The following is a 12,773-nucleotide window of genomic DNA, read 5'->3' as shown; positions in this document are numbered from 1 at the left end:
ACACAAGATACAAATGAAAATTGTATACCCTCCAAACACACCAAGAGCACAAACGTGCTATGCTGTAAGGCACTATATCAAAACTCCCTCACACACATGCCCATACAAGTGCACATCCAATTCTTAGGGCATGCCTATTGTATCCTAGCTAATTTACCAAACTCACAAAAGCAATTCATCTTATTAATCAATTTGATATAGTTCATACACTTTCATAACATAATATGTTTTCATGGTTTCCAAATCATCCAACAGAGCTTATATTTCACACACATCACATTTTGATGTTTGTTGGCACCTAAATATCACTCATACTCATCCACATTATCACATTGTCACCAAAGTGACCTATATCATCATATATGGCTTCATGTGTTTAAACAAATTATCTCATTTTACATATGACCCAAGTTATTCTTATTTCTTAATTCACATTCTCATTTGATCATTAGGTGACAATGTCACCATAACACACTTTATTAGACAATTATCTCTTATAACTTTGGATACCAATGCTTATTAAGCAATCTCATTACCTTATTAATTTCATATCTCATATTAATATTTGCCCTATCACATCACACTTTCTCTTAGCCTAGTTTCAATTTCACATTATCACTATTTACCTTTTTATAACATATTAACATATATTTTTATTCAAAGCAAGAATTATGTTATAACGCTTAAATTCTCAAAATATATCACAATTTCATTTTTATAAGTTTCAAGATAAAACTCACCACCTTTCAAAAAAAAAAAGAGATAAATTTCATTAATATTATTAATTTCTTTCATTTTTTCTTAACATATCAAGACTTACTTAATCATATATTAGCACACATAATACTTTTAATCACTCATTTCACAATTTATCCAAACACAAATTTATGATATTAAAGATAAAGTTAGTGTTAATTGATTCTTAGCTCGATTGGCATGGACATTGTTACCAATGTAGGAGGACATGGGTTCAAATGCATTGAAATGCATTATCTTCCTATTTATGGATTTTTTTTCTCAAAAAATAAAAAATACAACAAAATATCAATACCCAAGCTTATTAGTTTTCTCACAACAAAAATCCCAAATGTAGAAAGTAGGAATGATAGAAACATAATTTCTTATCTTATTTGAAGTTTCCTTTCACTACTTTTAGTTTTCTCTCATTAAACTCATGAAACCTTGAGCTTGGATGAAAAAGATATGGTGGAAATGAGTCTAGGAAGTGATTTTCTAAGTGACTTTAACCAGAAATCAAAATTTGGGTGTTGGAAATTAACTTGATTTTGAGAAAAAGCAAGAAAAAGAAGAGGGAAATTTTCCATTGCACAAGAGAGGAGGTCAACTTGTAGAGGCGAAAGGATTTTTTTTTTTTACCTTAAAAGTAATCCAAGTCAAAGTTGGTCAAAGTCCAAATAAAATTTGTGTAATCCACATTTACTCACCATGTTATCAACACATCCAATGGCACAAATTTAATCCGAACCATATAGAATCTCCACTTAAAATATTACTAACAAAAATTTCTTGTGAAATAACTAAAATACCCTTATACGAAAATTTTACACTTCAACCGTTTTTTATCACTTATTACACTTTCTTCACATTAAACTTAAGACATAATATATCCAAACTTCATAAATCATAATTATTCTTTAGCATAAGTCCACAATGATAAAAATTAAACTTATTTTCTCTTCATGGAAAAATTATTGTTTGATCCTTATACTTTTAAATCTTATCCAATTTAGTTCAAATGTGATCCTCATCATATCACTACATATTCCACATCGTTCCCATGTCAAATAATCATTATTAATTCACATTTTCTCAATTTGATAAAATTGCAACTCTTTCCATCTCGAATATGAAATTAATTCCTCGGTCTCTCTTTTAGTTAAACTTATTTTCAACGATACCAAATGTTGTATTGAAAATTTGGGATATTACAGTCTATTTGCATCGGTAGTCTGTGATTTCTATAGAAGAATCGGTCAGAAAGACACTACAATGGCAAAGAGTTGAAACAGAGAAAGAACGAAAGAATACAAGAAAAGAGAAGTGAGAGAAACAAAAGAACAGGATTTGGTAAGGTGTTTGATCCTCGTGCAACTTAGCCTCTCACCTCAATTGACTAGGTCAACACTTCTGGAGTATCCCGGAACATTTCGGCAGCCCCTTAACTCATTCTTGCACGCACACCATTCCGGACTTGTAGCACCAAGAATGGCCTTACTCAGGCAGACCGTGACACATGCTGCAGATTGGTTTTGAAAAAGAGGTAGACATGATCTAATGTAAAACTAAAATAACTTTAGCGAGAAATACAATAATTATGTTTTTACCTTATGTCAGAACTGAATCCAGACTGCTGATCCTTTGGCCCATATTCAACCTTTTTTTTAATGAAATAAGTGAAATTAAAGTGGTTTTAAGCGAAAATGCAGAATTGCACTGTGGTAGCCGCTGAAGATTGGAGGCCAACATGACATTAGGTGGTTTCGAAAATCAACCAGTTGAACTTTCAGAAGGCATTTTTCTTTCTTATGCTACAAAAATCAGTCAGTATGCAAAAATCCCACCGGAAAATAACCTACTCTTATCACTCTTCTTCTACCTGAAAGAATGGTGGATTGAATGGAGGCTGTACGTGCAGTGTGAAGGCAGGATATCGATATTTACAGAATTACAGTGACGAAAAATGTGGGATATATGGACTCGGATTTTGAATCCGAATCACCAAAAAAAAAAAATTTCAATCATGTAGGTCGACGACTGCGAATCTCCTCCTTAAGTAGTTGAGCCACACGGTCTACATCCTTGGGAGACCTTTTGTCACTTAATATGCTACAAAGTGAGCTTAATTCTTCAGAGCTTGCCTTCTTGAATAAACCTAGTAGTGTGTCGACTTCACCGGGCAGGCATTTGTTCTGAGGAGCCCCTGCATTATTTTGTTCCCCAGATGTTCTAAGAAAGTTGCCACCATTACCAGGGGTATGAGAATGTTGTAGGAACTGCACTTGAAGCCGAGAGTAAGGCCGAGAGTCCCAATACTCCATACAAACTCGATTGCGATCCATTGCCTCAACGGCCTGGTTTATGTTTAAACCATACGAGAAATGAGTTTTTACTTCAAATGTCAGAGTTAAGCATTTACCATGAAATCAAACCGTTAAGCCATTAAGAATAGTCAATACAAAAAGGGAGAGGGGAGAAACAGTTCAAATAAACTAGTTGACCAACATTTTTCATATCATAATGTAAAAACTAATTTACCTGCACAATTTCTGGTGAAGAAAAACCAAACATCTCAAAGCCATCAAGGCTGCCGGGAGGCTGCAATGGAGGGAGGTTGGTCCTTCCTAGTCTATGTTGTTTCGTTATCTCTTGATTCACTTTCTCCCTCACCATCTCCCAGCATCTGGCAGCTGAAACATGAACAAATACTTCACTGGGACAGTGCTCCACAGATACCTGAAACCAAATCAACATTTAAGGCCATGCATGCTTAAAGAACAATACATTTCAGGCCATTATTTGCCCATTTTGCTCTAACCAAAGATAAAATCAAAACTAAGTTGGAAAATAACTTTTGAAATAGAAGTTAAAATTCATCAGATGAAAAGATGACAGCAAGCACTCCAAATGGTATTTGTTTAGAAAGTTATACTATTATCTAAAACAATTAAGTCTGCTGGAGAACAAGAGGAGTGATTTGTTTCCTATAGATCAGATGGCAAGATTCAGTCAATTCTGCCTAACAATCAAATATCATTAAGATACATAGCATACATAAACTACTTTCTTGCTCTCTGTAAAGATCAACACAATGAACATCAGAGACAAATAATTCGGGAACGAAGATAAATCTGTCCGTGTCTACTATGAGTTCCCAAAATCATGAAGGCAGACGAGTAAGAACAACATTTTCAGGTAAGAGATAAAATGTAGTAAAAACATAACATTTTTTCAGGTAAGAGATAAAAATATCCAATTAATAAGATAGTGGTACAAAAACATAGTTGATACCATAAAATTTTCAATTACCATGAACAGAGGTGCATCCCTCTCTGCATCCAAAATTTCTGAGACATAGTATGCCATATTTGTTGGATCTAAAACACTAATATACCTAACCCGGCTCTTAAATCCTGCATTGATTAGAATAACCAAGTAAATACATCTAGCTAGTATACTTAGCATATTGACATGCATCGGCCTTAGTAAACACCAATGCAACTAACCTTTTGGGAAAATGGCCTGGCTGTTACACCATAATTTCCCAGAGAGCACAACTCCAAATTCCAGAGGCTCAACATTACAGTTGATCCTACGCACTACCTTAGCAATGCGAGGACCTTTCTGCCGGACATTTCTGTCAACATTATTTTGAGAGCAAGACGGCCCACCAACATTAGTTCTTGTGTGGTCAACTAAATTTGCAGAGGCAATGGCTCCCACCTTCTCATGCTTATCCTTGTCAACTTTTTCACTTCCCCAAGGCAGCAGATGCTGAAGGCTGCTTTCACCAGTCAACAGATTATTCTTGTTATTATCCATCTCTATGGTATTAGAAGAATCCTGAACATTTCTACCAGATTCTGCAGTGGCAGATTCTAAATGGCAAAAATCATTCTGGCGACTAGATCCTAGCAATGTGATTCCATTTCCAGAATGCTCATCTTTCACTTCAGAATAATGAGATGAATGATTATTCCTTTGTACATCAGGGGAATTGGCATCCTTTTGATTCGTAAATGCAGCATCAGTTAGAGGGGTAGTTAAGATAGCTTCATTCTTGTAATTACATGTGCTTGCTTTTTCACCAGCTGGTGCCACCCTCACTGAGGCTTCTGGATGCTCTTTCATAGAATGTTCTTTTGGTATTTCTGAAACTGGTTTCTCTGGTTCATCACCTTCATCATCACTAAGAAGAATAGTATTAACGACTGCTGGAGCTGAAGGCTTCTTCACTCCACTTGTCATGGAAGTTTGGCTTCCAGGCATGCTCAAGTTTAAAGCAGAAAGAACGGATTCCCCTTTCTTCAACTTAGAATTTGGATCTTTTGATGGTAAAGCAGCCTCTGATTGTTTATTTCTTTGTAGCAATAACATCTGAGCAGAAATTTGAGCTAATATCAAGGGTTTCTTTTTCGACATATCTTCTCCTGGTAATTCTCCGGAGGAAATGACTGATGGTTGAGGCACTTCTTTAGGTACTCCTTCCAATGTATGGGATAACCTACCACCTATATTGTCCTTGGTTACATATGAACTCAGGGCCAGCCCAAGATCTAGTCTTGCCCACCTATATATTGCACTTAGTTTTCCTTCCACTGCTTCAACAAGGATATTTAACTCATTTATATCATATCGAAATAGGAAAATTTTGGAACCTCTAGCACATGAGCAGAACTGCTTTGCATGTTTCAGGCATGCATATCTATCAGGGGAGCAATGACAACCTGCTGCAGAAAGGTGCAAATCAAAAAAACATATACTGCATTCTCGCTCACTGGTAGCATCAAAATTGCTCTCCATTTTAGCAATGTGAGAGGAACTGCAAAAATATTCCCTGCTTAGACGCTCTATCTCAACACGTTCCTGTGGGCAATAAAAATATATAAAGTGGGTCAAAATCAACCCAAGGTAATATAAGCATTGCTTATATGCTAAAAAGTTAATAAATATTACAAAACTGTGGTAAACATGAATTCTATTTCAGAATTTGCATTGAAATTAAATTAACTACTAGATACAGGTTATGTTATCAACAATATAGAAATGATTTGTGTATTTCTGCAATTGAATACTAGATCCAAAGCCAGGGATAAATTCATATGTATTTTCTACAAAATGAATTTTACATAAACACATACAGCATAATAGGTCATGGGTCTAAATGGACGTATAAAATAAACATGGAAATATACATGCATGAATTTATCTACATGCATATATATGCACATAAATATTTAGAGCTCGTAATAACAAGCTTCTTATCCTCAATTACTAGAGATTTGGGAACGATTCGCCAGAGATTGGACTATTCCAAAACCGCATAAAAAGTTTACCAAACATTAAATTTGAATTTGATGCAAAAATCTAGCTTAAGAATGAAATTTACACAATTCAAATCTAGATCATGTACATTCTGAACTAAGCAAGAATTCATAAAGTCCCACACAATAAATCAGCCCAAAGACAAAAAATGGACATAACACTTACCTTGAGAGTTTTAGCTAAAATTCCATCTTTTCCACATACACCTTTCCACCTTAAGTTATCAGAAGTATGCTTCTTCAATAAACTGAGCTCCCAGTGGGCTTTGACTGCTTCCCTTGCTGCTCCAAGCAACAATTTATCATGTGAGATGGAAGTTTTCCTTCCCTGTTCACGGTATAGCTTAATAGCAATCTGTCCATGTGGTAACCAGTCAACAGGAGCTACATTTACTGCCTCCGCACAATTGAAACCACAGTTGAACCCTGCATGATATGCTCTAGGGAATGTCAGAACAAATTCTCCAGCATTCTGAACACATCGATAGACAGGTACCCCTTCAGATTTTAGTATCGAAGGGGACAGCTGAGTGACCTGCATGAAAGAAAGACGGTCAGAGCATATTTGGTATTATGCAGTGATATTACAGTAATTAAGCATACATGGGAGATAAGATCAACTATGGATTACGACTACAAATTTATTCTTCCGTAGCATGCAACAATGAACAGTTAATTAAAAACATCCACTACATTTGTAACATGATGTACAGACTTGTTATGCAGTAGTCTAATATGATAGTGAACCAGAAAAGCATCCTCGCATCTCTCAGATATCCAAAGTAGAAAAGAGACTAGAGCCAGTTCAGGTCCACTCAGTTCGTATATTACCTAAAACTAGTTCAGGTTAAAAATCATTTTGCTAGTGGCTTGGAAAGGTCGCTTTGTGATCTTCTCTTAAACATTAAAAATTTTAATTAGGAATCATTAAAGAGTACCCCTTGAATTGTTGTGCCAGGTTCTGCTTAGAATTGATTTTACCAAGACAATAAATGATTGATCCAAGTAAAACATGCTATCTCAATAAAGAGCTATCAGGATTATCTCATAATTCAAGAAGCAAGAGTATACTCTGACAAATTTGGCTTCTTAGTAACAATTGGCATGCTCCAAAACAGTTAGATAAAGTCACCTAGGTATAATTACAAATATAAACACCAAATCATAGATCTTTTAACTCACCAGTTTGTGAAGCAGGTCAGGTTGTTCATCAAAAAGGTCAGGCAAATGCTTTTTCATAGCCTCCTCCAGTTTAGGAGCATCCTTTCCAGGAACGCCATACCAAATTTTCGGAGCACCCCAATGCATGAAATTCAAAGAGTATAGGTGGTGATCTTCAACATGCTAGTCCCATCCACATAAAACAAATGGAAAGAAAAGCAATCATAAGCATCCTCAGGTCATCCTAGTAATGGCCTTAAATGAGACTTCAAAAACTCATAAGTCCAAAAGAATCATTACTTGGTGAACACCTAAAAACATAAAACTACATCCACAAAATCTGCATGGTGCAATAGGTGGCCTAATATTTTGTTTCGGGTTTCTTCCATTATTTTGGTAACAAATTCATCCATGGTTTCACATCAGCGTCATCCAGAATCTGATCACTTTTCAGGCATACCAACCTTCTTAACTATTCTTATTATGCCAAATTACAGGCACATGATCTACGAGAGGACCTAATGGGGTATAAACTCACCCAAACAAAATAAATAGACATGAATTCATTTCTCACGAGCTAGGTTAATGCAAAATTATCAGAAAATACCAGAGCCAAGAGTTCGAATCACGCAAGGGAGGTCTTACCCAACAGAAGGAGGAAAAGCACATTCCTACATACAACCAGGGAACCAGAACCCCAGAAATATCACTGCTTTCATAATTGAGAACGGATCCAGGTAGCCTGGGGAAGTTATTTAAGTTCCAACCAGAATTTATGTACTTCTCGTTGGAAGCAAGTCCAACTTGACTGGACTTCTTAGGAAACCCACTGCCAAAAACCCCAGTTTCCAGATCAGCCCCATATAAGACCTGAAAAGGAAAGGAGCATATGAGTTAGCAACCCCTCTTTGCAACCAGTTTAAATGAGAGAAAGAACAGCGCAGATAAAAAAAACCAGGAGCTTGATTGCTCTAGTTTGAGTGCAAAAAAAAACAGTTCTGCTGATGTGAGGTTTTAAATACTTTAACAGAATGAAATTATTGGAAATAACTATGAACTATTTCCTTTTGTCTACTTGAAACTTCATTGCCTTTGTCCATCAGATTCTCCTAGTGACATTTTCTAGAATCCCCAATTTGGAACTTCCCAGCCTTGAGAAACTCATCTCAGCTTTAAGAAAAGCTAAAAAAATAGTTTTGACAAACCCTTATTTGGTCCAAACATAGCCTCCTGGAGCAGGACTGTTACTTCAATAGCTCCAGCAGCCGGCACTAAGTAAATTAATCAACAGAAAGGAAAGGGGATATTTTTCCAAATTCACAAATCTTACCTCTATTTCCTCAGTTGCTTTCTCCACTATGCGCCAGTATTCACCCTCAATATTCTCAACTGAAGCTTCATGGAGATCAGGCAGAACGGACACTTTACCTTCCATATCTACATCATTTTCCTTCCTCCTAAAGTACTGAGCCTTGAAATCATCAGCATACTTCTGAAATTTATCCAGAGTAAACTCTGGACCGGGTTCAAACCCAAACCTCTCTACTTCACAAAATCCGGCATCGCCAGACCAGCTACTTCCACTATCAGAACTACAGTCTACAGCCATTCTCATGTATCTTCTCCTTTTCCTCCTCATACTGTTATTAACTTTTGACATTTTCCTCATTGAATTACGATTCTGAAGCTTGTCAACCCTCTGCACACGAGTAGCAAATCTAGCATTTTCCCATATATTCTTTTCTTTGAGAGGACATGGAGGTTTCCATGAAGATGGAGGAACAATGCGACAGATTCCATATTTTTCCGCTTTTGGTCGTATGCTAGCTATATAGTTCAAAGTATCTTCAAACTCCTGAAGAAACAATACAAAACCAGTTAAGATATTTAATTCTCTTATTCAGAACAGCAGATTTAACCAGTAACAACCATAGTGGGCAAATTATGATATTCAAACAACTCAAAGTTGTAAGGAACATTGAATACCTTTTCTGTCGGGTAGAACACAGGTGCATCCTCAACACCTGGCCTACATGCTTCCTCTGGATGCCATCTTGCAATCACCTGTTCCACCACTTAACATATCAATGAAATAATATTTGAAGACAACGGCTAACCAAAACAAAAACAGCATATCAATCGTACAATCCAGATTGTATAGTTTAGCTCCATCTTCAATTACCAGTCATTGTCACTTTAAGCTACATTAAAATACAAATTAGCCAAAACTTAACTATAAGCCATTTCCAAGTCATTCTTACATCTAGGATGTTGCTACTACAGATTGATTAATATAACCGTACGGTCAAAAAAACAAACAACAATAGAGCAGTGGTCCTGCCAGATGGCGAAACATGTAAAAGGTTAACAAAACTAGGAAAGAACAAAAGAAGTTGAAGAACCTACCTTTTGGCAATCATTACACTCTGGACATCCACGAATGACACCTTTAGGAAGATTATGTCTCAATCTTTGATTCTGCTCAAATGAATGGCATACATGAAACTACCACCATATAGAATTGCCATAAAGTGATAGCATACTATTTTGAATTTTTTTCAAAATCAGCATCCAGAACTTTTATAAAACAGTGTTTTCAAGAAAACAAAGAAAAGAAAACAGAAGGTTCAACAAATAAGTTACAAGAAGAAACTAACTTGATCAAGCTTTTCACAATCAAGCTCGTCTTCTGGACTGTTATCGTATCTACCATAGTTTATCCAAGGTCTTCGCCTCACAGACCTTGTAATCTTTGTGCTTTCGCCATTGCCCAACTCAGTTTCCTTCTGGACAGGACTGGCAACAGAACTAATTGTGGTTGCGGAGGCTGAACAATACTTTACATTATCATTCTCATGTTTCACATTCTCTTGTGCCCCCCTTGTTAGAGTAAAAGATGCATATGACTCGAAACCTGGTGGAACTGGTGGAATATCATCGTTCTCTTCTTTAACACAAACTCTCATAAGTTCTGTCCCCATCAGTATTGCTACACAAGACAACAGGTGACAATTCAAACACTGCATCTGTATCTGGAATAGGAAATAGTTGAATACAAAACAGGCCTACCTTAATTAAGAATCAATTCAGCATCCCAACGTCCTAACCATAATTCTGAACTGCTGTAGAAAGCAACTTTATCTACACAGAAATAGAAAGCGGTTATTAAGAAAACAAATAGACAAACATAATCCAAAAGCTTCACTCCATTCCAAAATCAAACCATTATGTTCCTTAACTCAGCATATATCATGTAAACATGACATTAACTGTTACAATAAATCTCAGGTTTTCTCCAGAAAACCACAATTCAGTACTTCTAAGAAGATATGAGGATGCTATGAACACGGGATGACCATATTCCTGCATATTTGATACTGATAATTGCTAATAGAGAATGAAAGAGAAAGACCGAATAATATAAAATTCACGAGATTTATGCTTTGGTCTTATCCCTGGTATACATTTTCATTCTTGCTATACTTGTAAGGGTCAATGCTTAAGTATGTTGCTGGGCCTAACACTTAGAGGCATGGTAAATCATATTTCCTTTGACTCATGCGTAAGTCAATCCCCAAATCCTAGAATCATGCCATAGATAATAACTGAAATGAAGATACAAATATAATTTTGTATCTACACCACCTGAAGTAATACAAAGAGCCATAAGATTCATTTGATAAAACTCCTACCCAATTATTAATATAGCCTAATTAGGTGAATCAACAAGACTAATGCCTTCTCATTTGTCATATAATCGATTAAAACCAGGGAAGTAATGATGCAGTCGAAATCTATGTGGTTTTTCGACCTTCAAAATCATGATCCTTCAAATATGTAACCTTGCAATCAAAATTTCTGAAAATAATATTTCTACATAACAGGAAAATAACACCATGCAGACCCTTCTTGGATCAGAAAATTTTTCATCAATAAAACTCATCAACTGTAGCCTTCAGAAATTCATATGCAAAGATAAGATTGAAAATCAAACTCATAAACAGATTTTCCAGTTTTCTTTTTAGATATATATATAAAGAAAATCAAATCAGGAGACCTAAACAAAATTTATGCTAAAAAAATGTCCAGCTAAATCCATGATCGAGGTCCTGCATTACTTTCCCAATTGATTAAGCAGTCCTAAACCCTAAAAGAACACAAAAAAATAATTTGATCGAGAAAATTTTCAGAACAAATAAAATAAAACACAGCTCATAAAATTCTAGTTTCCTATCTTATACTCATCATCAGACAAAAAGGAATTCAAGAAAAATTTCCCTAAAATAAATCTAAAAAAATTAAATAAATTTTTAAAAAAAAATGGAGCTTACATGATCCAAAAGATTTCTATAATTTGACTTCACTTAAGCAGCTGAAATAACTCCTTTTGACTAGACCAATTTTTCAGGGAGAAAAAAATCACAAAAAATTTTCTAAATTTAAAACCATAATAAAAATTTTAGAAAAATATAAAGTGGAAACGAATTGAAAAGTTGAATCTGATTTTAAACGGATCTAACCTAACCCTAACCCTAACACCAGAAGAAAAATCAAAATCAACAGAGGAAAAAAAAAGGTTACTATTTTCTTTTGATAAAATAAAAACCAATAATATATTTTTTTCAAAAATTTCTTGTTTTACAAGGGTACCCCACAAATCCAAATATGACCATCAAAACCCCTACCTTCAAAATATAATCTGAACGCTGAACAATTCCAAGGAAAAGAATGAAGATGATAAGGGTAAATATGGAAGATTAATTAATTCACCGCTTTAAGAAATAACAGATTTTCATAAATTGAAAATTCAATTTTTTTTTAATAAAAAAGGTTAAATTTCTATAGACCTAATAAATTTGTTTCAGTTTTTTGTTGTGTCTTTATGAAGCAATTGAAAGCATAAACGGTATTTAATTTATTGAGAGGGGTAATTTGGGAAAATAGGAAGGAGAAGGTGAAGAGTTTTTTCATTAATGGATGAATAAAAAATTAAAAGAAAAAGGTAAATGAGAAAATTCAGGATAATTTTTTTGTAAATTTAATTTATTTATTTACCTGTGGGCTGTTTTCCTTTCCTGCGGACGCCGCATGGAACAAATGATAAAGCTTCTGCTTTCTTCTCACACTGGCATCAACTATAGTATGGACCGACTGTTTCTATAAGGTCATTTATTTATTTATCACGTTTTAATTTTAAAAACGTTATTATTACTGAAACGTCAATTTCTAAATTTAACAAAAGGAAGTTTGTTGAATTTTATTTTAATTGGTATTTAATGCAGGAAGATATCGATTTAAGTACATTAAAGTGCATTATTCTCTTATTTATTAATTAGGAAAATGTTATAAGTGTTGTGTCAAAAAAAATACAAACGATCAGAATTTATAATAAAATTATTCAACAAAATTAACAAAATAAAAAATTTAATTGAAAATTATTTGAAATTCATTTTTCTATTTATATTTTTTTATTTGTCTCAAAATAACTTTAAATATATATTATTTGCTCCACACTCACAACCAGAGCTAATATATATTATCCTAATTCCA

General features: G+C 34.7%; 1 protein-coding gene across 3 annotated transcripts; it reads right to left on the bottom strand.

The window, feature by feature from the left end:
• Positions 1–2,522: 2,522 nt before the first annotated feature.
• LOC121223324 (putative lysine-specific demethylase JMJ16) lies at positions 2,523–12,367 on the bottom strand. Of its 3 annotated transcripts, none has more exons than XM_041104562.1 (13): positions 12,279–12,367; positions 10,293–10,364; positions 9,881–10,212; positions 9,630–9,701; positions 9,210–9,287; positions 8,554–9,078; positions 7,869–8,093; positions 7,245–7,406; positions 6,229–6,597; positions 4,245–5,604; positions 4,048–4,151; positions 3,277–3,474; positions 2,523–3,092 (listed from the first exon to the last, which is right to left on the bottom strand). In XM_041104562.1, exons 3-13 carry the CDS (start codon positions 10,202–10,204, stop codon positions 2,760–2,762), a joined length of 3,750 nt encoding a protein of 1,249 aa, XP_040960496.1. In that variant the 5' UTR covers positions 10,205–10,212; positions 10,293–10,364; positions 12,279–12,367; the 3' UTR covers positions 2,523–2,759. The 3 variants fall into 3 exon arrangements, with proteins under 3 accessions (XP_040960496.1, XP_040960495.1, XP_040960494.1); XM_041104561.1 differs by lacking the exon at positions 12,279–12,367 and adding an exon at positions 11,909–12,103; XM_041104560.1 differs by lacking the exon at positions 12,279–12,367 and adding an exon at positions 11,555–12,097.
• Positions 12,368–12,773: the final 406 nt, after the last annotated feature.

This window comes from Gossypium hirsutum, chromosome D11 (assembly GCF_007990345.1).
Source record: "Gossypium hirsutum isolate 1008001.06 chromosome D11, Gossypium_hirsutum_v2.1, whole genome shotgun sequence".
In the NCBI taxonomy this organism is placed as follows: domain Eukaryota; kingdom Viridiplantae; phylum Streptophyta; class Magnoliopsida; order Malvales; family Malvaceae; genus Gossypium; species Gossypium hirsutum.
The sequence above is the reverse complement of the archived record's forward strand: the minus strand, read 5'-3'. Positions and strand labels throughout refer to the sequence as shown.

What these genes read in the sequence shown, in the direction of transcription:
- LOC121223324 (XM_041104562.1), bottom strand. Translation starts at nt 10,204, where the DNA reads ATGGGGACAGAACTTATGAGAGTTTGTGTTAAAGAAGAGAACGATGAT. An exon ending in TGTTCTACCCGACAGAAAAG is followed by an intron (nt 9,079 to 9,209) that starts GTATTCAATGTT and finishes TTGTTTCTTCAG; the next exon opens with GAGTTTGAAGATACTTTGAA. An exon ending in CCAGGCCATTTTCCCAAAAG is followed by an intron (nt 4,152 to 4,244) that starts GTTAGTTGCATT and finishes TAATCAATGCAG; the next exon opens with GATTTAAGAGCCGGGTTAGG.